We start from the raw sequence: 24,732 nt of genomic DNA on the forward strand, positions 1-24,732 counted from the left end.
AAACTTTAATAATATTGATTACTTAATAATAAGTTTCGATGAATAAGAATAAGCAGATGATTCTAGGCATGCTTAGTATAGGTGTCAATAATTGGGGCTAAGGTATGTCAATAATTAGATCAATCAGTTTTTTAACCTGTCAATAAATGGTGTCTCCGGATAATCTATTTAATTATTTAAAATTAATTAGTAAATATCAGTGATTATGATTTTAAAAAAAGAAATTGATTAGTAAAAACATTACTTGAGACATTACCACAAACAAAGTTCAACGATATTGCCCTCGCGGTTTTGATAATGCCGTAAAAATACCGTAATTTTTCGGCATTTATGCTCATGCCGTATATTTACCGTTATAATTCGGTAATAATGCGGTTAAACTATAGTTGTTTTGGCCAGTTTTTATACTGTAGTTATACAGTATATATACTGCACTTATGCTGTACAGTTACCAAAAATATACTATACAATTACCGCATTAATGCCCAAATTTTACCCAAAAAATTCCAAATAATATTTTCTGACATAATAGACAATTATTAAAGATTTAGTTTTATTTTTAGTTCACTTCTATGTTAGAAATGAATAAAATGAAAAATTTCAAATTTTGCTTTTTATTCTCCATCGCTACTTTGCAAAAACAAATACTGTTTTTGAATAAAAAATATGTGGAATATTATTTTTTAATTAGGTATTTAGCGATAATTAATATAAAATAATACATATGTTAAGTAAATATATTCTAATTTTAATTTCAATTTTTAATTTCTCACTTGGAAAGTTGCAAATTTTCTAAAATCGAAAAGTTATATTGTTTCACATATATAATTATATTATTTAATTTTAAATATGCTTATCGTAAGATGAACGGTGTGGCTTAATGTATATAGAATAAGCAAAAAAATGATATTGTATGGACCGGGTAACTCAAATGGTAGAGTAGCCGACATGTCCCCGGGAGGTTCTGGGTTCGAATCCCAGTCCGAGCGTTATTTAATTTGACACCATTTTTTAAATATGGTTTTAATACAATCATTTTACCGCCTTATTACCGTAAATATGCCGCATTTTCAGCGTAAATGTATCGCATTTTTACGGTAAATGTTCCGTAATTTTTTGATAAAAAAACTGACCAAAACAACCGAAAAAATGCTGAAAAAATACCACATTAATACTGTATAACTGCGACATTTTTTCGGCATTTACAAAACCGCTAGGGTGATATTTGATTGGTTAAAAAAAATCAAATCATAACTTTGTTGTTAATAGTGCCACTATAAGGTCTTTACCTTATATTTTTAGAAAAAAAAAATAATTTTTCCCTTACAAAAAATTAATATTTGTAAAAAAGTAAATAAAATTTAAATAAAAAATTTTCCACGTGTTCTGCGATATCGTTCCAAAAGATCGATACTACAAATATCAAAACGCTTGCGCGTGATTGAGAGTGAACCTCGTGCTGGACCAAATCCAGCCTCTGGAAATTTATTCCTCAGTTACAAACCATGGGGACTAGATCAGCTGCTTGTAAGTATATTTAAAAAAATTAATAATTAATAATTGAATCAATATTTAAACTGCCCTAATGGCTATGTAACAGCATGACTTGGCAAATTAGTAACTAAATGGTGTTAAGTTTGTGCAATTATTATTATTTTTTTTTTATTAATTACTATTATTTTCTTGGATTGCAATTCCTAATCAATAGTCTTTTCATTTAGCAATTTAACTATTAAATTACTAAGTCATCTTGTTATACATTATAAAATTTTTGTATACTATAACCATTGTAATTATTAACCCTGTTATTGGCTTGAGCTTTTAGGTTTGTTTATTCAAATAAATAATTTTTATTTACAGATACGCTGAAGCTAACGAGCTTGCATGATTACTACCAGCGACTACTTCATGGAACTCAGCCGATTCCGTCCGGACTCGACATGGCTAATACCCTAAAGTATTTCTCCCAGGCTTTGCTATGTAACTAAAATAATTTTATTCTAAATTTTTTAAGGATTGTTAACATTTATTTCTAAAGACTGGTTGTTTTTAATATTAAAATATTACGAATAAATAAAAATTGTTGTGTTAGACTGGATAGCCAATTAACTTAAAATTGAAAAAGTTTTAAGGTTAGTTAGAAATTTAGCGGTACTTAACCGTGTTTTCAGCTTTGCTGAAAGAAGTCCGCGAGATGCCGCTGGAGATGATCAAGTCCCAAGAACTGGATCCTGAAAGAATGATTCTTTATCCAAGTCTGGATTATAAGCAGCTTTACAACGCGCTGACCCAGATTTTGGACGTTGTTTCTTACGTACATATTGGATTAGCAGGTTAGTTTTTTTCTTCCGAAAAAAACCGGAAAAAAATTGTCTAGTTAGTAAAAAATTAAATTCTAATTAAAATTAATATTGGGGATTTGGACAATAAGTGAAGATATATTATAAAATTTGCAACGTATGAAACAAAAATTGCAATAGTTACTTTTATAGTTAACATCCTTGTCTAATTTTTAATAAACTATTGATTAAAATATTTAATTCCAGCATTCGGACAAGCTTTACTTCAATGTCTAGCCTGTTTGATGCCTTTTCTCGAGCATGATTTGCTGGATAATCTTCCTTACCTAACGGCTTCTTCAATTTCTGTTTTACCGGTCGAGCTTCACCAGGAAATTGTTAACCATTTGTGCTTTTACATCCTTCCCTTTACAATTAGTAAGTTAAAATAATTAAAAATTACTTACCTTTATTTTATTTTTAGTATTAAATAATCTTTAAAAGCTTCTAAAGATCAAATTTTTCTTGCTACAATTTGTTAAAAAATATTAATAATCATTACATTGAATTGATCGATCAATTAGCAAGGAAGACACTTGACGAAACAGAAAACTACGCAAGCCAATCCATATCTGCGGTAATAATGATGATATTCCAATACTCAAGTAATCCAGCGCACCATTGTCAGCTTCTAGAATGTTTAATGTCGTTAAAATCGGGAGTAGTCAAGGATCTTTTGTGCGTAGTTGCCTACGGAACCGCTCCCGCAAGAGCTTCAGCTGCTAAACTTCTGTTTTATTATTGGCCCACTTTTAATCAAAATCTGTTTGACCGACGGGCGGTATTAATGAAATTCGCCAGTAAGTTTCTTGATTTTTCTTCAAAATAAACTCAAAAGCTAAAATTAATAAACTAAATAAAAATTACAGACGACCTGGCGCCATTTGTTTGCAAAAGAGACTCTTGCCCAAACGCCGGTAATGCAGAGGCGGGAAAAGTGTGCTATGATCACAGAATCTCAATAAAATTCGCAGCTGAATTACCGGCGCCGCTTTATTTATGCATTGAATGCGCGAATGAGATCCACCGCGAACATCCCGATCAGATGTTTTACGACATCTTGCATCCTATGCAACAAGTTTCGATGGTTTGCGAGAACAAAGTGAGCATTAAATCATAATTTCAACCTCAAACTCTCTCTAAAAACAATTAATAACTCTAGAACTGTCGAGCGACGGACAAGTCCGCCATTAGCGTCTGCTTCTCAATAGAGTGCGCTAGTTACAACGGTAACCATCCAATCCGGTACTGCCAACAGTGTCACAATATTAGGCACAACAACCGTCGTGGTGGCGACCATATTTACCACATGGCTCTGCCTCATGTGTCGCAAATGGACCCGCAAACTCAGACATACTTGGTTCAATCAATTGTCAGGTAGTCTTCTTTTTTTTATACTTCTTGCAATAAAACACATACAATTAACACACTTAGATTTATAACAAAATGGCTTCTAAGGCCTAATGCAGGTTTACAAGTTTCTTAAGCAGCTAATTTACAATTGGTAAGACAAAATTATCTGAAGAAAGCTCTTAAATCACTAACTTAACCTATTTCTTACCAACTATTTAAATCTAATGCATGATCTAAGATAACGCACTTAGGTACACTATTAGACACTTAATCTATCTTCTAAGTATCGATCTACTATCTAAATTCACTAGATTCGCTAGATAGTTGCATGGTATCGCCATTTCAAGATTCAAATTTCCGACAAAATGGCCGACCTGTGCCAAATGGCGTTAAGGCAGCCATTTTGTCGACTCTACTACTTTTTAGGGTGATTATACCAAAAACTATCTGTCTAGCCTATAAATCTCTAGTTTTTTATCCGATAACGCCTATTTTTACGCAAAAGTAGACGTTATCTACCTAAAAATTTAAAAATAACCCTAAAAATGGTTTATAGCTTGCTCAAGGAGGCAGAACCGCTAAGTATGGATAGTAATCGTGACAACACGGAAATAAATACTAATAAAGGAGGAATAGGCTTCTCAGGCGGAGTTTCAATGGGTGGAAGCGGTGCCGGGGGTTACGGATCCGGAAGACCTGGTTTGTTTGACCCGTCAACTCTTGAAGAACGTCAGCTTCTAGGTCGGTACGGCGTCTGGCTCATGGTTGGGCTTTGCACCCCAAAAGAAGACACCCCCGTCGAAATTCTCGGGCGTTTATTGTCAATGCTATTTCATTGGTTTCATGTCACTGCGTACTCATTCGATGGTACTAAAAAAAGTCTTATGCACCTTATCTTTTCTGTTGGTAATTTACAAACTTTGCATACACTACTATGACGTAGAAACTTAGAACAGATATACTTAATTATAACTAATAACAAAAGTTACTTATAATTAACATTTGTAGTGGTAGCGTCGATCGTAGGCACACTTCGGTCTATCATTATCAGTTTTCCGTGTTCTGTGTCTTCTATGTTTGTCTATATGTTTGTTGTATGTTTAATTTGCAACAACGGAGTGCGTCTGCGAGTTGGCATAGTTCCGAAGCATGACCCTTCCTTGATATTCTTCTCTGAATTGTAAGTAACAAGTATGTTCTTCTTTAGGCCAAGCTGAAAGTACTCTGGAGAAACTTAAGACAGAGTACGTGTGTGGTTGGCTTTCGGACATCATGAAGACTCATTACACTGTCTTTATTTCGTGTTTGCTGCCCCATCCAGCTGATTACGTTCGCGTTGGCGGCCATTGGTATGCAATTAGTTCCAACAACTTTAAATCAAATTACTAACTTTAAAATTATTATCTAGGGAAACTTTGGCATCAAGAACATCTCATTTAAAAGATGGCCTTAATAGGCTGTTTTGTTTGGTTCCTTATGAGGTAATAAATCCCGAAGTTTGGGACTACGTGATGCCCCATTGGATGGAAGCGATGGTAAATGACGTTCCGGAGAACGAATTACACGAGCTTAAGATAATCCTCTGCAAAATCCTAGATCCCGAAATGAGTCCCTTGGGTTTCAACGCGAAAAAGATGTACAATTTTGTCGCTAAAAGATTTTGCAACACTACCGCTAAAGTGCAAGAGCAAGCTCTTAATTGGCTTCAAACTTTAACCATGTTGGAGATCACAATCCCGCTGCCGCAGCTCTTTGCGATGTTTAGCGACGGAGTAGCGGTTATGGGCAAGACCAACAGCGCTGAGTTTGACGAAAAAGCGTATAAAGCCAAGAACACAGAAGAAACCGAGAGCGACATCTGTCCTGTAGTGGAAAATGACTCAGGGCAGTCATCTCCGCTGTCAGATGACATGATACCGACTCCAAGACACATGGAGTTCACGACCAACGCCGAATTGAACCTTTCTTGCTGCATTCTTATGCTAGACATCATTTTGAAACAAGTACTCGTCTTTTGGGCGCCATTTGCTTTAGTTTTGTTACTACTTGAGTTTCTTTCCAGATGGAGCTACAGGACATCGACAAGCACACAGGTTTGAATACCTGGGTCTGCAGAGACGCGTGTCAGCTGATGAAATGCATCGTCGCAGCTAATTGGAATGACTGCCATGTCTGTAAAACAGACCAAGAATGCACTTACTGCGAGTCTAGGATAATCTGGCACCAGCTGTGCTTCAAATTAATCATCTATTTGTGTCCCGAAAATCCAGCAAATCCTCCTGATGTTTACGTCGACGAATCTGCTGATGATCATGGAAGGAAAAGCCCTCCGGAATCTTCTAAAAAGTCCGACTCTAAGCCAGATGTCGTTATAAACATGCCAATGCCAGAGTCGCACTCTGTAGGCGGTGTTCTAGTTCACATGCCTCACGTAAGTAGTCTTCTGATCTTTAGTACTAATAATTTTGATTCTACTAAACAATGTTTTCTATGTATCTAAAATATGAGAAGGCTTACTGTGTCAGTGTGTTGAATCCGTGTTGTTTCCTTGTATTTTCTTATCTTTTATATAATCCTTTACCAAGAACGTACCAGGGTACGGTAGGGTGTCCATCATGTATGTATTTCTCTACGTGTTGCCTTACTGTCGCTTTATTTTGGATGTTTTAATATAGTTCTTCGAACAGATTATGACTGCGACTGTAGAGACTGTTTCGGAGCAACTGGATTTAGCGGCCATCTTGCCCGCGGAGAAGGTTATGTCCGCTGTAGCGCGAGCTGTTACTTTATCTGAAAGCGACGTCGGTAAGTAAGATACCCTCACCGTCTTTATATAACTTATAGGAGCTAATAGAAACCTCCCTTATCAGCAACAGCGACGGTAAATATCGACAAGCCGAATATAATCGGCGAAAACGACGAACCGTTGACTCAGAGTCCTGAAAATGACGCTGACGACTTCTGGCACACTACCGTCGGAAAGTTCCGTTTTAACTTAGAAGATCTTCCCGAGCCGCTGCAGTACATCCACAAATTACTAAAAGAAATAATGACTGTCGACAAGCCGGACATCTTGTATTACATGTTACAATGTCTGAATATTCTATGCCTTCACGGCGACGCTCTTACTTCAGCAGTAAAAGACCATCAAGGTTTCTTCATCTGGTCCCAAGAGAACTTGCTGATCAAAAAGTACTTAACTTTTACTTTTCCCTAACTTCAGGCAATTATTAATAAAAATTTTGCAGTCTCTGGGAATTGCTGAACGCAGAGCACTCACACATCGCCCAAGTAACAGTCCCTCTTTTGCTGCATTGCATAACCTTACCCTGCGGAACTGACACCTTCTGGCGGCTTGTTCAGGAAGAGTTCCACAATTCGGATTGGCGGGTTAGATTCGTCGCCGTTGAACGAGTAACATTAATTGCGAGATTCATGGATTCTACGCCACTAAAGAACGTATTGTCACTGCAAGCCGCGTTGGCGAATGCATTCTGCTACTTGATCAGCAGTATGGACGACGGAAATGTCTACGTCGCACAAAGAGCTACACTCAATCTAGGAACTGTCCACGACGCTGCAGTTCGGGTGAGTTCTTCACTAAAATCTATTTAAACCTCGACTAAAACAGTCTGATTTCAGTCGCTGATCATGTGTTTGGAGACTCAGTTTGATTCGGTGATCGTCGATCGGCCAATGGTGCTCCAATCGCTGTACCAGGTCCACAACAGCCTTAGCGATCGCAGGATTCTTACCTGGGAGTTCTTCTTGAACAGATTCGACGCATTGTTCCTGGAAGCGCAGATTAGTCTTGAGAAAGTCGGAGACATAACTTGTCTAAGAGACTTAAGAAACACAGACATGACCAGCGAGGCGTTTATGAAGAAGCTTAACCGCGCTCAGGAAGCTCTTTCGCAGTCAGATGGAAGCGGAACTTCTTCTGTGAAGACACTGAGTGCTAGTTTTGGAACCAAGTGGCCTTATAAACGCACAATGTCTGCTCCGGCTTCGATGATCCCTCGACAGGACACCAAGCAAGGTATTTTCCAAAGGAATAGGATAAGTAGATGATTTTTTGTGAGTGACTGGTTGGTTTTCCAGAAAAAGAAAAAGTTTACAGCCGACAATACTCAGCGCCAATTTTAAAACGGAAAAGCTCGAGATTTGGACTGGGTCAGTTGTTAGGATCATCTCAAACTAATAACAGTTTACCAGGTAGTGTAGTGAATGTTATTGCTTGTGTAGTTCCCAATAATCAGTGTGCCTTTGTCGTTACATATTCATTAACACAACAGACGGGGTAAGTAGGCATCTTAACAGTTCCACTAATCTCTTTGAATTTGTTTTCATCGCATGCTTCCCAGCGAATGATGTTCTGTAGAGTCTAGCTGCTGCAAATCAACTGATTCATTATCAATTCAATTAATCACTCACAGATGGCCACGTTCATTCGCTGAATATGATAGAAGACACCAGCAACTTGCCAGGATTGACCTGCAAGATCGTCGAGCTGGAGGAAGCTGACAAGGAGACCATGCACTTGCTGGTCTTCCTTTTCATGCAGTTTCTGTCCAGACAGGATCAGGCTTATCCTACCGACGAGAAGACACTTTCGAAAACTCAGGGGATAGTCCTGAGGCATTTGTACCTTCTGCTGGGCTACAACCAGACCGAGAGGACCTTCCATCTCCAGCCTCAGCGGCAAAGGATATCTTCGGTGTTCAACGTCTTCATATCTAACTTGTCCCAACTTCTGGATCAGAACCATGTGATGGGCTGGGTGATGATCCCACCGGTACTGGCCATTCTTTTGTACTGCCCATGTCCGCCCCAAAGGCTTCCGCTTACGGACCATCAGCCGCCTACTTACAGTCTCTGGTTCCTGGAACCTAATATCAGACGCTCTTGGCTCATGTCTGTTCTTGTCATTCTTTACAAGGTAAGCTACCCATATAACAATCTTTTACAAGCCTTAAGCAAGACTGCTCTAAAGTACGATAGTTGCTAGCGCAAAATTCTACCTCTCGCTACAGAAATAAATGATTAAATAGCATCATTTTTATGCATATGGGGCATTCCATATGGGAAAATGACTAAAATTTTTAAATTTCTCTAATTCATTCTTATATAGTACGAATTTATTATTAAAAGTCTATATTTAACTAATTAGTAAAGAAAATTTTTTTTAATGAAAAAAATGGATTTTTCCCTCCTAGTAACTTTTCAGCCGTACTAAATTGCATCCAGCTCAAATGTTGTTTTAATAGTTTTAACAACAAATTCATTTAATGTTTGTTATTAACTAACATATTTATTATTATAGTTTCAAGAACAAATTTTCAGGGGAATTGATATATCCATTAATTATTTTGTAAAAGTGGATTAAGTCAGCACACTGCCTTGCAACAGATTTTAATTATCTGCAACAGAATCTTGCTCCAACACGTGTTCCTTGGGTAGGAGAAAAAATAATAGTTCTTTCAATTTGAATCAATGGTTATCTGTCATCAAAGTTTGATAAAGTCTATTCCGTAACGTAGAATTATAGTCATTCATATCGTATGACTTTAACTTCGATTGTACAGCGTAGGCAATCAAAGTTTTTATGTTTTTATCAGCTGAATCTTTATTGAAATTCCAGGTATTAAATAAGTAATTTGATAACATAAGTATTGAATTAAACATCCCAATCTCTACAGTAAATGTATCTGTATCAAAGGCTTGGAAATTTGGGATTACTTTAGATATAAATTTATGACACATGTTCCGTGTATCTTCGTAAGCACTATCATCAGCGATGTATTCAAACAAAATTGGTAGATTTCCAATATTAGACATCAATGAGGGGAGACTAATAGGTTTTGTTTTCGTCGGATCATAGTCCTTTAACTTATTTTCGAAAATTATCTTGATTAGTCTTTCAACGGTATCCAAATGCTTCTTTTCATTATGAAGGACATAATACGCTAAGAGATCAACTGCTGCTTTATTTAAATTGGAGATTAAATCAGCTTCTAGATTACACCGGTTACCTTTGGTACAAACTCTTTGAATCACTTGATCGTCAGTTGTTTTAGGATCAGTTGCTAGAGAGACTGTGGAAGAATAGGTATTAATATCGAAAGTGGTAATTTTCCATCTAGCAAACTCTTTTATTACTGCTTTAATTGCCATCAGCTTTTTTTTTTTTAAACTTTTTTTTGAGCTAGTCTCAGTTTGAATTAGAGAAGAACTTACTTGGGGAACATCATCGTCTAGAAATTCACTAGTTTTACCAAGGGATCCACGAAAAGTGAAATACATGCCTACTGCTACAACAACAGTTACTGCAGTTATACAAGTGATACGTTTAATATTCATTAAGAATCTTTAAAGGTATTTCAAATTGTAAATTTACTTCTAATAATTGTCTTACTATTCAAGACGATTCATCAGTTTTGATAAATTATTGCTGTCATGTAGAATAATTGTATTTGTCGCTATCAACACTTTGAACAAAGTAAATTTATCGATAAGTTAACATTTGAATGATTGATTACACTTATTGAGTCACTGATAATTTTTTCTATTGTCTTATGAAGTAACAAGTGAAAAAATTAATGTTTTCTTCAAATCGAATCTCATTAAAATCATTTTTTTATTAGAGGTAAATATCTGAATAAGTTTTTCGATTGAAGTTTTTCAATTTTTCATCTAAAATTAATTTAACTATGCCGTTCCCCCATTTCAGATATTTTTTTTCATCAGATTTGTTCAAATATTCTTTCAGGTAATGACAGCCAATCTCACACAAGTCTGTGATTTGCGAAATATTATTCGGTGAACTACAACGATGATACATTGTACAAATAATTGTATCCAATCTTTGGCATCTTTCGCATCAAAAACTGCAGAATTCGATTTCCATGTTCCATCAGAATCGAATTTCGACATTACATTTCTAACCTCACTAATTACTTTTTTCTTATCCTCTTCAGGATCTTTAACATTTCCAACAGGATTATCGCTTTTCTTTTCGGGATTACTTCCACTAATGTTAAGATCATGACCACCAGAATTACTTGTGTCAAAATTACCACTCGCTTCTTTTAGATTATTCACATTTACTTGATCTTCATTCTGATTATCATCAAGAATATTACCTTTACTCAACTTATCAAAAGCAAAATAAGCTCCTGCCGCAATTACAACAATTACTAATAAAAGACCAATTGCTTCCGTGAATTTCATTTTGAGCCAATGCTTAACCTCATTTTGTTATCAAGCTTAGTTCAATTCTTTCTTACTTCACTACCTAATACTTCTAAAAATTCTTAACAATGAATTGTTGCTATAAAACAGAAAACTCCTTTGTTTCCTTACAAACAAGATTGAAATTATAAATTTAACACACAATTTTTTTACAACAGCACAAATAATATAATAATAAAAAAGTTAATACTTACAGTATGAATACGGCCAGCAGCCATGGTGTACCCAATTGCAGTCACTAATAAAGATAATCCTGAACACCCTGGACTCCCAACACCACCAATGCAAGCGAATACCCGCTACAGTAGTAATGCCCGGCCCGCCATTTCGATCAAGAGACGTATCCCAGCCATCTCTCGGCGCGGACCACGAACTAATCGGCGTAGTGGGAGAAATGGACGCAGATAGCCCGCCAATGCGCACGCAGATGGTCTCAATCCACTCCCGTAGCCCGGGAGTTTCTTCCCAAGCCATGGAAACTCACTGGGAAGAACAGGCTCCGGATTATTACATTAAACACCCAAGGTTACTTTAAACTCATTCTCCTGGCTTTATATTTGTTTTGTTTTTATTATTTTGCTTTTGCTTTGTAACATTCGCTACGCTACCATAGCCATTCATTCGCGGACGATCTGGAGTCCGAATTAGCAGCAATTCCTGAAAGCCCCAATTCCGATACGACTTTGCACGACAGCAGTGCTGGATCCCTCGGAGAATTAGAGGACAGCTCAGCTCTGGCGAGCCGCAGCGCCTCGATGATGATGATGATGACCAGGACTTCCATTCCCGGAGGGTTCCTATCAAGGTCCGTGATTCCGCATGACATTCCGGAGCATCCAAAGGCCGAAACCAGTCGGCCCACTTGGTTCCTTGGTAATGAAGAAGATTCCCAGGTAAGTTTGGACACTTTTAGCAGATTTCTTGGACGTTGGTGTTGATTTTTTATGTTTAGGCTAGTGGCAAGAAGTGGGGGATTCAGGAGGGCGTCAAAATGATGGTGGCCAGCAGTATGTTGTCCAGGCATGAATCCCACAGGGTTCCAGTGACCAAAGCTGCTAGCTTGACGGAAAAGAGCCATGATTTTGATAAGAACAAAGCTTCAACAGCTTTGCCTATCACGACCTCTAACTTTCCTCGGTAAAAATAAGTATTTAACTTGAAATTAAAAATATTCTAACAAAAAACTTGTTCCAGAATTGAGCAGTCTCCAAAAGAAAAAAGCCCGATCCTGAGTATTCGCACAGATCCTCTAGAATCTCCAGTTCCAAAGCACTTGGGCCGCCAAAAGAACGTCGATTACACACCACCGCTTTCTTTAGCGTCGCCACTGTCTCCGAACCAACTGGCGCCCAGCGACGACTCAAGTTCACCCGCAGTCAGTTCAATATCATCTTCCCAAGTCACTAGTACAGACAACGGTCATCAACTATGGACAGGTCCTGCGTTGGTAACTCCAACAGTAGAACGACTCCTTCCAATAGGAAACCCCGGAATGCGTTCAGCAATCGCAAGATCAGCCCACAGGTTGATCCGCGACGACACCTTCGGCTCTCCCGAGTCTCCTTTGTCCAAAATGGACGTCCTAACCGTCAGCTCTTCATTCGAACAAGACAGCGAGACGGGAGCTTCGAGCGACGTCACCAGCCCTAGAAGTATATCTCAGCTGGAGTTTCCTATGCCAGAGCGGCTTTTGCCAATTGGCGGGATTCAAGGCCAGTGCATTTCCGGTCTAGTTGAACGAGTCCGTCAGGCTCTAGGTGTTCCGGAGGACGACCAGCTTCCGCTGAGTCTCGCTACTGATCCAGACCGCTCGCCGCAGAAGCAAGACAGCACAACGTCAGAGTGTCTCTCCAGCGCAGCTTTGATCCCGATCAATGACCCGCCAAGCCGGTGTGCTAGCCCTCGACGACTCATCAAGCAAGTCGCTCTGGAGTCACCTCCTCCCGTTGAAACTGACGACTTCAGCTTCCATACCTTCGAGCACGAGCGACGTCACAAGTTTAAAGACTACACTCGAACTCGCGATCGAAATCGCCGGGCTTATATCGGATCCAATCATCACCACGCTCTGGGACAGAGACGCATGGACTCCTGGACTCCAAACCAGAGCTCCAGTATGGATCCTGCAGCTCTTCAAGCTTGCCACGCTGACTTCAATCTTAGACAAAGTTCGTTTAGAATTGGAGACGAGTGCATTTATGATCGCTGCTCGGAATGCGGGACTATCAAAGAAGAGTACTCTGATGAGGAACTAGGGCTCTGTATTATCACTCTGGGGACGTTTATCCACCGCGAACCGGCTCTAGCTGCTCCAATGCTTCCGGAAATCCTGACGATCGTTACCAAGTAAGTAATTTAATGATCAAATTATGGAAGATTTGTAGCTTTATCATATTTGCTTTTAGAGTTGCATTAAATGCGATGTACTCGTGGCAGAACGAGACAAACATGCACCTACCAGGTGGAGCTATCAGCGTAGCTCACCAGTTCCTTCGTTGTGTCTTGCACCAATTAGCGCCCAACGGGATCTTCGTCCAAATGTTCCAGACGCATATCAATGGTAAGCAATCTTCTACAAATCTCTCTTCTTATATGGGTGATTCTCGGTAAGGATGTTTTTTGCTGCCCCGGGCATGTTTTTATTAGAAAAATTGTTATTTTGTTACTAAAAAAAATTTATTACGAATGTAAAAAAACATTTCTATTTAGAGCATTGATAACTAAAATGACATAAATTTTGGTTTTTTTGCTATAAATTCGTAAACCACCGAAATAACAGTCCCCTGGGCTGTCCCATTCCCAAAATTGAAACTTTAAGATTAAATTTTAAGTTATTCGTCCACAATATATAATTTGGTCCATAATTTTTATAAACTCAATTAGTTAACTGATAATCTTCTTCAATAAAAAGTACCGAAAATTAATTTGTTTCATTAAATTCATTAAACCAAAGTTTGTCCCAGGCATTTTAAGAACATTCCCCTGCCAGAAGTTCAAAGCCAAAAAAAAAATCCAGCGTGTTATTTTACCTTTTGTAAGGTTTATAAGTATCTAACTAGCCTTGAGTTAATAAACATAGGTCTGTTAGCGCTTTACCGCCACTTGAATTAGTGTCAAATCACCGTCTGTGCTGGAAATATGTATCTGGGCCACTTCAAAACTCAGCCCCCTGGCAACTATTTTTATTTATAATTTATTTATAAAATTGGATCCATAAGTCTTAATATTATTCTAATTAATGTAAACATTCATTAAGAACTTTAAAAGTTGAGTGCATTGAAATAGTTTGCTTGATTTTTCTCAATTTGATAAAAAAAAAACAGTCCCCTGTCATGTTATATGGCAAAAGATACACAAATATCGAAAAAGCAAAAATTAAATCGGCTGTTTATTCATTATGAGTAAGCTGATAGTTTTGTAGCCCTTGTTAATTTTTTTTCTAGTAAAATCAAAAATAATTTGGTCGGACAATTTTGTACAGAATTAAGACGTCCTTACAGAGAATCACCCATATAACAATTTGAATTGCCTTTTCCGCCAGAAAACACCCGAAAGCAGTTCTTCAAGAGCGTAACTCAAGCACTGGTAGACTTCAACGAACTAAACCCAATTGCACCAATCCAACTGTTGTTAGAAACTTTAAACAACAAGAAATCGCTGCCAGTAGAAAACTTGCCTACAATTCTCCACAATATCGCCTGTTATCTAGACTGTCTTCCTCTGGAAGCAGGCTTAGGACCCGGAGCTACGACCTGGGGTGGCCTGTTAGCCCAGTTCGAATCATTCTTCCGTCGGTTGATTCTCCTGCTTCCTTCTATAGAAGACACAACTTCACTTTTGCGAATAATGATATCAATCCTCAAAGTTCCGGGAATCCAGCAGACAAAGAGCATCCTGGACCCGTTTTCCAAGGTCTTGAGCTACTCCATCCAGCACTGTCACCTCAAGTACTCGTACTTGACAGACCTGTGTCACCTCTGCAACAGAGGGTACCTCAGGGAACGCGACAAACATTTCCTAGGCCGGACAATTGTATTCGAGCTTGTCCAAGCGATGAAGTTCAAGACTAACATCCCGGACAATAATTTCTTGCTGTTGTTGCAATTCGTGCTTCAGGATGTCGGTGGTACTCTTCCGTCAACGGTTAATATTGAGAAGAGCATCAACGGTGAAGTGTCTTCCCAGATTTACAACACTAATTCCACTGAAACTTTGAGGAACCAATTGACAGACATCATTGACTTCCTTGCTGATGTCCATTCACTGAGCAAAATCAAAGTAAGTACCCATTAACCTCTTAAGAATTACTTCTAATTGTTTTTTCCTCTTTCAGAGTTATAACAAAGGCTTGCAAGCCGGGTTGAATGAAGATACTCTAGGCGGAACGTTGAAGTGTGGATTCGCCCAGTATCTCGCTCTAGAAATCACCAGAGGGAACAACAGGGAGAACAAAGCTGTTGGTCGCTACCTCCCGTGGCTGTACAGCACGCCCTCTATGGTTCCTCAGGGGTAAGTACTCAGGTTATCAAATCTTTTCATTAAATTGGTATAAATTTGCCAATTTTAGAGCGCGTGAGTACGTGGAGTGCATAGGCCACATCAGATTGCTGTCCTGGATCCTTCTTGGTTCCTTGACACACACGGCGATGAATGCCGGGAATCATACGCACACTCACGGACCGCCGATTCCTGTCGCACAACCTATTCCTCAAGAAGTGTCATGTCACGTGGCAGATCATGTACAGGTTATCTTTTCAGGGTTCCCGGAACAATCTAAGGCTTCGGTTCTTCATATGTCTTCTTTGTTCCATGCTTTCATTTTGTGTCAGGTATGCCATAAGCCAGAAAGTTTGCGTTTTTTCTTTATTCAAATTTGAGGTTAAACATATGAATGCTCATTTAAACAATTGCGAAAGTCAAAACCTTAGTCATAGCCTTCGGAAGGTTTTGGGTTCGAATCTCAGTCGAAGTTATACAAATTTTTTCTCACATATTTTATAAACTAGTCAAAAGATTTTTCACATTTTTACATGCTGATATCTTTCGGTTCTCTGAGGTTCGCTTCAGCGCCACCTAGGTTTAAAATAAGCTCTTAACCAACACAACTATATCCTGGTGCGTAAATATGGAACGCTTCACGTAAAAATTAATCCGTAACTCCCATTATTTCTCGCTTCACAGCATTATTTCATAAAAGCCATCAAGTTTGCGTTTTTTCTTTATTCAAATTTGAGGTTAAACATATGAATGCTCATTTAAACAACTGCGAAAATCAAGGCCATAATTTATAGCTAAATTTTTCATTTAAGACAAATTTTGGAACAGGGGAGATAAAGGATAAAGGGGGGGGAGGGACCTTACTCAGTAGGAATTTTTCGGTAACCGAAAAAATAATTCAGACAGCCCAGACCGGGACTCGAACCCGGATCATTTGGTTACGCGCCAAAGGCTCTACCAGTTAAGCTATCCGAGACATTGTCCGTAACTACCATTCCGTCACCTAATAAGACCTACCGAGTAATAAACACCACCGTCCATCTTACGGTAAAGAGCCATAATTTATAGCTAAATTTGTCATTAAAGACAAATTTGGGAACTGGGGAAATAAAGGATAAAGGGGGGAGGAGGGACCTTACTCAGTAGGAATTTTTCGGTAACCGAAAAATAATTCAGACAGCCCAGTCACGATTTTCGGTGACAACATTACTAATTTATTTATTTTATAACAGACACTAAACCCAACAGCAGAGCCATTAACAGGGTTCCTTAAATTATAATTATAATTATTAACATAGTAGAGTTTAATACAAAATACAATAATTAAGGACACATCGTTGAGCTTATCTTAAACAGTATTACATATAAGTCGCAGAAAGAATAGTACGAAATATGCTTATATCATGAATCAGCCAGATAACCAGGTTATTATCGAAGTTATACTGTCGACTCTGTCTAAAGGTTCTCTCCCTTCTCTGAATATTGCGCGTAATAGGTACGCAATAGAAAACATTAGTCGTTATGGGCATTCAAAATGCTCGCTTAAATTATTAACTCTGATTAGTTATAGTACTCAAAAGTAGGGGAATATTCTGGAACCTTTAGCGAGCGTATCCACGGAACCTTTAGACAGAGAACCTTTAGACAAAGTCGACTGTATAGTTTATTAAATGCATCGAAGAATTGATCAAGTAGATAACCAATATAATTGAAGGTTTACCAGATGATGTGATTCTTATAAATATTGCATCCACATCTTCGTATTTGTTTGTGTGACTAAAATCCAAATTTGCGCGCGCAAACGCGCGCCTTAACTGTAGAGTTTGCATATATTTTCATGCTTATGATATATTCGACCAATCACACTACGAATAAATTGGTTTCACATACATTTCATCTCTATTTCAATATTAAGATGTAACTTAACCTCAATTTTAGTTATGGACAATTTACTTGGAAGAAATATCAAGGTCCAATGCTGCCAACAGTGAAAGTTACAACGTAACTATGAATATTTTACTAGAATTCTGGGGTAAGGTTACCCCGAATATTCTTCAATTGGTATCAACATCAAAAGTCGTAAGTACTTGTCAATTATAAATTGGTAAACATAATCATGATTCACAATGTTAATCTTAGTTGGCAGAAATGGTCAATTTGCACTTCCTAAGCCTACTGGAGGCACTTTTGGAGTGTCAATCGGTTCTACTGAGCAAACTGTTCCCCCTTTGGAGTCAGATTTTGTTTTCTCAGCACGTCCAGCTGCCCGGACACTTGCAAATGCGGTTACAAAACTGCAGGAACTTTCCACCGACCCGCATGGCGGACAACTACATCTCAAACAGGCGCGAGTCTAACGCCATGTTGCTGCGATGGTTGCGCCGCCTGCAGTTCAGGATGGGACAGATAGAGGTCCAGTCGTCTACAGTTACGACCCAGTTTTATTCTATATAATTTGTTGATAGGTTAATAAGATTTGGTGAATAAAAAATTTGAAAAATATCGATTTCTCTTTTAAAAAATAATTATTTATTAATAAATAACAATTCACTAGTAATTATAATTACAAATCTTTTAAAGCACGCAGGTCATGATCACTGGGTTCTTCCTTTATAGAGTAATTCAACTTGAAGCTCCGGTGGAGTGACGAGAAATTTACACTAGGGTCCAGTTCTTCTTCTGGAATCGGACTTGATCCATTCTCGATTGAATTTTTACTCACCTCAAATTTCTGGGGCTTGTAAAGCGGTAATTTTCGGGTACCAGGAGAACTTTGGATTAAATTTTGTATAGTAGGGTGGGAAATTCCAAAAAAGCTTGCGCCTTTTGGTGTTATGTTCATTAATAAGGGCGAGAGGGCTTGGAGTAACCGGCTGTGACATTCGTCGGGGGTTGAACCAACTAGCGGTTGGTCTAAGTCTGTATCTGATACTATTTCAAACCTAAAAAATTGTAATTATTATGTTTAAAGTCACTATGTGACTTTTGAGATTGACGTATTGTGAATAAGAAAATTTTGGCTTGATTTTTTGACGAGAGACTTTTTAAAAAAATTATGAAAATAATAAGATAAAAGCCCCAATTATCGACACTATTAGAGACAAAGTTATGATTTGATTTTTTTTAACCAATCAATTATCAATATCGTTGAATTTTGTTTGTGGTAATGTCTCAAGTAATGTTTTTACTAATCAATTTCTTTTTTTAAAATCATAATCACTGATATTTACTAATTAATTTTAAATAATTAAATAGATTATCCGGAGACACCATTTATTGACAGGTTAAAAAACTGATTGATCTAATTATTGACATACCTTAGCCCCAATTATTGACACCTATACTAAGCATGCCTAGAATCATCTGCTTATTCTTATTCATCGAAACATTATTAAGTAATCAATATTATTAAAGTTTATTAATAATAATTTCCATAAATGATTAATTACTATTAAATATATAAAAATTAATTTAAAAATAATTTATTTAATCAGAAGAGTTCAAACTCTTACAGTTAATTTTTTAGGATAAAGTAAAAAAAGGCGTCTTAGCGCTGTCGACTGGCTGTCAATATGAGATTCAACTTAAAAATTATCAACTAGTTATTGACACCCATTATTTAAATATTATAAAGGAAACAATTAATTTCGATTATTCAATTTTATAAATTTTTCATATATTGTTAATTAAAAAAAAAAAAGATGATATTATTAGATGAAGAAATTAATTTAAACTCGGCATTTAAAAAAATTGCTTTTTCAACCAAAGTTGTTGAGAAAATAGACGCTCGTAAGCTGGTTTTAACTGGTGCTAACTTTATTTTTTAATAATTAATATTTAATATTAACTGACAGTAATTTTTTTCAATTTTTTAATTAATTAGAATTTTATAAAAATTTATATGATAGTTATTCTTATTACAGATAATTAAATATATTTAAAAATAATTTAGGGTATCAATATTTAGACCCCTGTCAATAATTGGGGCTTTTCCCTTAGGGCTATTGAATCAATTAACAATAATTTAATGGACAAATGTGACGGAACAAATTCATAGAACGAACTATTAAAAACTCTGCCTTTACATAAAAAATTGACAAAAATATATAAAACCAAAAGGCACTAATTCTTATAAAGACTTTTCTGATGATACCAAATTAAACTAAAAAAATTCCTTAAAATAATAATATGCTCGTGACAAAATTTTCCTTACTCATAAAATTATTTAAATGATAAATGACTACCGCTGAAAAAATATCAAACCGAATTTACGATAAAGATATACCCGTTCAAAAAATTTTCTTAGTCTCTTAATTATATTAATTAATTTTTGACATTTAACCACGTTGATATTTACAAAACAAAATAAATAAATAAACAAATTTTGTTTATGAAGAAATTCTAATCTATTTATAACTACTTGGAAAATTTCTAATTAGCGCCAAGATTTTTGCCGCAAATTCAAAATAACTGTTCATAATAAATGGTTATAATTTTTGATAATTTGGCAAAAGTATTGGTCGTATAAAAAATTTTTTCAAACAAAAGTTGTTAAAAATTAAATTTTATAAAAAAAATGTCTCTTATGTTCTTTCCTTGGGATTAATAATTTCCCCGTAATTTCAAAAGTAAGATACATAATTTCAAAAAAATTGAACCTTTGATTACAAATGTTAATTTTGGAATTACAGCAAAAATATTGGATTTTTTAAAAAAATCAAGAAACATTTTTTTTAATTAAATTTTACCAACTATTATTCAATGAATTTTTAGGATCAATATTTTTGCCGCAATATTAAAAATTTATTTATTTTAAAATTGCAAAAATTTTAGGCCTACTTATCATAAATTATTTTAGAAAAGCTTATAAAACATTAAAAATGCACTAATTCAGATCTCGACCTTTCCAATGACACCAAATTTAATTAAAAAAAACCCATTTTAAAGTCAAAATTTTTCTTATTCTCTTAATTATTAAATATATAAAAAAAAAATAAAAACCTTGGCTTGGCCCCTCCGTCGACTATTTTACAAGTATAAAGACTCGGACTCTGAATATTCTTCAAGCTGGCATACAAACGAGTGCTGCAGAATCCGACTGGATAAATAAACTCATCCGTATGATAACCTAACCGGTCAGTGACGACTTCTCCCAAAGAATACACCGTCAAGTCTCCGAGCGAGATGGGAAACAACGGACGGCCGTTGATGTCTAGAGGAATCAGCTGGACAACTCTTCTGCTTCCTGGCTTGCATCTCTTCGCTTTCTTCGCACCTAAAAAATCAACATGACACTAAAGTTAGCAGACGTCTAAAAATTTTTTATTTTTTTTATTAATTAAATTACAACTAAAAAGATATTTATAGAAAATTGCACTTATTGTTTTTCAAGTTTTTTACATGTGAAATTTTTTTTCTCAACTAGTATACGTTGCGCGCGCAAGCGCGCGTGTGAATTTAGTATGGAATTATCTATATTTTCATACTTATGATATATTTGACCAATCACGTTACGAATAGTTTGTCTTATTGTGTATATTTTCATATTTTTCATCTAAATTATAAGAGTGGACTAGAATTCAAATTTGCGCCTTGACTATAGAGTTTGCATATATTTTCATGCATATGATATATTCGACCAATCACATCACGAATAGATTGGTTTCATACATTTCATCTCAATTTTATTATGGGACTAGTATACGTTGCGCGCGTGTGAATTTAGTATGGAATTATCTATATTTTCATACTTATGATATCGCGTGCCTAAAGGTAAAAGGACTTATGACAATTTATGCGCCCTTTTACCTTCGCAAAGGTAAAAGGGCGCATATTTTTTTTTTTTATTGCCAATCGAGTAGTAGACACATTCTGCGCTTAAAATTGAAAAAAAAAATTACAAAGGTAAAAGGGCGTATGTCTTTAATTATACGCCCTTTTACTTTTAAGAATTTGAAATTTTGGTGACCTAAAGGTGAAAGGGTGTGTAATTTTTTTTTCGGCCAGTTTACAAAATAACATATTCGTAGTTTAAAAATGTGAAAAAAAAACTTTCTGTGGTAACAGCGGCGTAAAACCTCAACTATACATTTTTTTTAAGTTAAAAAAGAAAATATATCAAAAAAAAAACAATAAATTACGCGTGATTATTTTCTCGCTTTTTTTTTTTAAGAAATAGTTATTATAAAATTTGGATCCTGGATTATTGATCATGATGAAACAACTGTTGTGTGAACGGCACCAGTAGTTACCCAATCGTCACAAAAAAAAATGTTGACTTTTTCATAGATATCACTCAACCAGAAGTTGAAAAATTAATAATCGTCAACTTAAATTCAACAAAACATTAACAAAAACTATTTTCCCGCTTCACCGCATTATTTATATATGTAAAAATGCTTACCGTAAGATGGACGGTGTGGCTTAATGTATATAGAATAAGCGAAAAGAAATTTAGTATAGACCGGATAGCTCAAATGGTAGAGTAGCCGACATGTCTTCGGAAGGTTCTGGGTTCGAATCCCAGTCCGAGCTATCTAATAATTTTTTCTCGCATATTCTATAAACTCACATTAAGATGATCCTCTCCACATTCCTTTCTCAATCCTTTCCTACCAATATCCTGTTAAGTGAATGTGGAACGCTTCACGTAATAATTACCGTAACTCCTATTCTTTCCCGCTTCACAGCATTATTTATATTTGTAAAAATGTGGAACATTTTTATTATACTATTTCTCCTCGACGGTGGCGGAAAGCGGCATTTTCATTGAGCACAGCGGGAGGAAAATTGACGCTTTCCGCCTGGAGGGGAGAAAAAAATTTGTGCTGCTTGGGTATATTCAATAGGGCGATTAAAGCGGGAAATTTCAAAAAATTTGAATGTTCTCTGTCATTGTGATTTTTTTTTATTACTTAATTTTTACGTAATTTGTTTTTGATTAATTTATTTTCTATTTGTTTATATCAAACTTTGTATATGAGGTTGTTATTTGAGTATAACTTGTCTAGTGAAACTATTATTGACCATTTGGTATAAAAAATACAATTTTTTGCTCAACGGGCAGAAAGCGTCAACTTTCGGCCCTCTGCGCTAAACGAAAGTGCCGCTTTCCGCCTTCATTGAGCAAAAAAATAGTATACACTCCACGGGAAGTAAATAAGAAAGCCTCAGATCACATGTTTGTCAACCTCGGCTTCACCTCGGCCGACAATTACATGTGATCTGAGACATTTCTTACTTTACTTCCCTAGGTGTGTAATATACTATTTTTTTAATACGCCCTTTTACCTTTAAGAAGTACTTTTATTAAAGGTGAAAGGGCGTATGTCTTGAGATACGTCCTTTCAGCTTTAGGATACCAACTTTTTTTTTTTCACAGATTTTTACGTTTCAGACAATTTCAAACCGAATGGCGAAAAAAAATTTTTTTATACGTCCTTTCAGCACAAATCCCTATTAATCCTTAGCTATAAGTCCTTTTACCTTTAAGCACGCGATATATTTGACCAATCACGTTACGAATAGTTTGTCTTATTGTGTATATTTTCATATTTTTCAGCTAAATTATAAGAATGGATTGTCCGATTGAAATTTTTTCGATAAAAAATTTATAAAAATTTTGAAATGTCGGCTAACTTCATTTTCATAAATCTACAATCAGCTGATTCAATAATTAAAAATTATAAAAAAAACTTACTTGTCTCTCCAGCGTCTATCGAATTCCGCTTCTTACTTTTCTTAGTCACACCTTCGCAGGACATCGAAGCGTTTAAATTGTTCATCTTACCTGGAAGTGGTCCGTCAGAAGACTCACCTTGGAATTGCGTTAATTTTTTTAATAAATACAACCGCTCTTCTTTTACTATCACTAAATTTTCTTGGGTTTGAGCTACTTGGTCACATAAAGCTGCATTTTCCTTAATAAAAAAATTAATTATTAAAATAAATTAATAAATAAAAATGATACTGAAGTTTAAAATTTTAATAACAAATCAATTACAATAAAAAATGCTTCTAAAAATTTGCATGTAAAGTGCACTTATTATTTTTATTAATTTTCACATGTGGAATTTTTTAATTGAATTGTTATTTTTAATAATTTAATTGTTATAAAATTCTAAAAAAATTTTTAATGCCTGTCAACTTCAGTGTCATAAATGAATAAATTTAATTACTAAAATGAATTAATAAATAAAAATAATTCAACGATTAAAATAAATTTTTGAATAAATCACTTAAAATAAATAATTAATTATAATAATTATAAAGTAATTTTTTATAACCTATCAATTTATTAATAAAATTTAAATATTCATCATTATAATTAAAAAACATACTTACAAAAACAAGATCTTTGATAAGTCGTTTTAATTTTTTATATTTCTTCTTATAAATAATATTATCTTCACTTTCACTGTCTATTTTATTAAAATTTTTATAATCCATCTTAATGTTTATTTATTTTTAATTACGTACTGTCATATTTTATTCTTTTGGAGGTTATAAACAAATTACTTTTGATTTAAGAACACTAATCTCACTTATATAGAATTATCATTTTTTATCACAAGATGGCGGGGCATGAAAGTTTTTAAAATGGCTGCCATTAAAGCGCCAAAATAATTTATCGCTCAGTATATTTTATAAAAAAAAAAAAAAAATAACTTTCCATTTTGACTTTTAAAAATAATATTACAGTTAGCTGTCACTTGACAAATTTTTAATTTTTTTTAATTTCTACTGATAAAAATGTCAATTTTTTTTTTCTCAATTTTTTTTCCAGTAATTTATTTATTAAAACAATTTTTTAAATTATTAAATGTCTGCTAAATTAATTTTCATTATTTAAAATAAATAATTAATGTATAAATACATATTTTATAAATAATTAGTTCACTTACTTGGTAATTTACCAACTTAAACTCGTCCGTAGTCTCATTTTCTTTTTAATTCTCTCATTAAATTCACTAAAACTCTTAAAATTAATAACTTTTACTAAAAAAAACATAATTTAATTAATTTTATTGATTAAAATAAATAAAATGAAACATTTATAGTGTAATTAGTAATTATAACAATGATTATCACTTTTTTTTACTTTTTAGATGTTGATTGTAGCTCGGCTTTTGTCCAACTGACGTTCTAGGAGAAACCGTTTTTAAATTTTGACTTTTGCGCATGCGCATGCGCAAAAATTGAGATGAGCATGCGCAAAATTCAAAAATATTTTAGCGCGAAAATTCAAATTTAAAAATATTTATTTAAATAATTTTAATTGTAATTAATTAAT

The 24,732-nt window shown here is 35.2% G+C and overlaps 2 protein-coding genes across 2 annotated transcripts; one reads left to right on the forward strand and one right to left on the reverse strand.

Annotated features, from left to right (window-relative positions):
• Window positions 1-1,412: 1,412 nt before the first annotated feature.
• On the forward strand, window positions 1,413-17,944 carry LOC123267115 (protein unc-79 homolog). Its single transcript, XM_044731632.1, is given in 26 exon segments — window positions 1,413-1,527; window positions 1,861-1,980; window positions 2,172-2,333; window positions 2,547-2,717; window positions 2,864-3,139; window positions 3,209-3,441; window positions 3,502-3,716; window positions 4,249-4,598; window positions 4,900-5,041; window positions 5,101-5,695; window positions 5,755-6,123; window positions 6,368-6,497; window positions 6,563-6,884; window positions 6,941-7,280; window positions 7,335-7,731; window positions 7,794-7,907; window positions 8,129-8,631; window positions 11,140-11,468; window positions 11,557-11,836; window positions 11,896-12,080; window positions 12,138-13,289; window positions 13,349-13,503; window positions 14,485-15,221; window positions 15,277-15,452; window positions 15,511-15,772; window positions 17,379-17,944. Coding segments are annotated over 26 exon segments (8,253 nt in total). The 5' UTR covers window positions 1,413-1,505; the 3' UTR covers window positions 17,895-17,944.
• Window positions 17,945-17,946: 2 nt separating this feature from the next.
• Window positions 17,947-23,923, reverse strand: LOC123267107 (transforming growth factor beta regulator 1). The gene is made up of 4 exons (XM_044731615.1): window positions 23,784-23,923; window positions 23,140-23,359; window positions 20,442-20,715; window positions 17,947-18,382 (listed from the first exon to the last, which is right to left on the reverse strand). Exons 1-4 carry the CDS (start codon window positions 23,886-23,888, stop codon window positions 18,004-18,006), a joined length of 978 nt encoding a protein of 325 aa, XP_044587550.1. The 5' UTR covers window positions 23,889-23,923; the 3' UTR covers window positions 17,947-18,003.
• Window positions 23,924-24,732: the final 809 nt, after the last annotated feature.

The sequence above is a fragment of the Cotesia glomerata genome, linkage group LG6, assembly GCF_020080835.1.
Source record: "Cotesia glomerata isolate CgM1 linkage group LG6, MPM_Cglom_v2.3, whole genome shotgun sequence".
NCBI lineage: Eukaryota > Metazoa > Arthropoda > Insecta > Hymenoptera > Braconidae > Cotesia > Cotesia glomerata.

What these genes read in the sequence shown, in the direction of transcription:
- LOC123267107 (XM_044731615.1), bottom strand. Translation starts at nt 23,888, where the DNA reads ATGGATTATAAAAATTTTAATAAAATAGACAGTGAAAGTGAAGATAAT. An exon ending in TTATCAAAGATCTTGTTTTT is followed by an intron (nt 23,360 to 23,783) that starts GTAAGTATGTTT and finishes TTTTTTATTAAG; the next exon opens with GAAAATGCAGCTTTATGTGA. An exon ending in GACGGAGGGGCCAAGCCAAG is followed by an intron (nt 18,383 to 20,441) that starts GTTTTTATTTTT and finishes ACAATTTTTTAG; the next exon opens with GTTTGAAATAGTATCAGATA.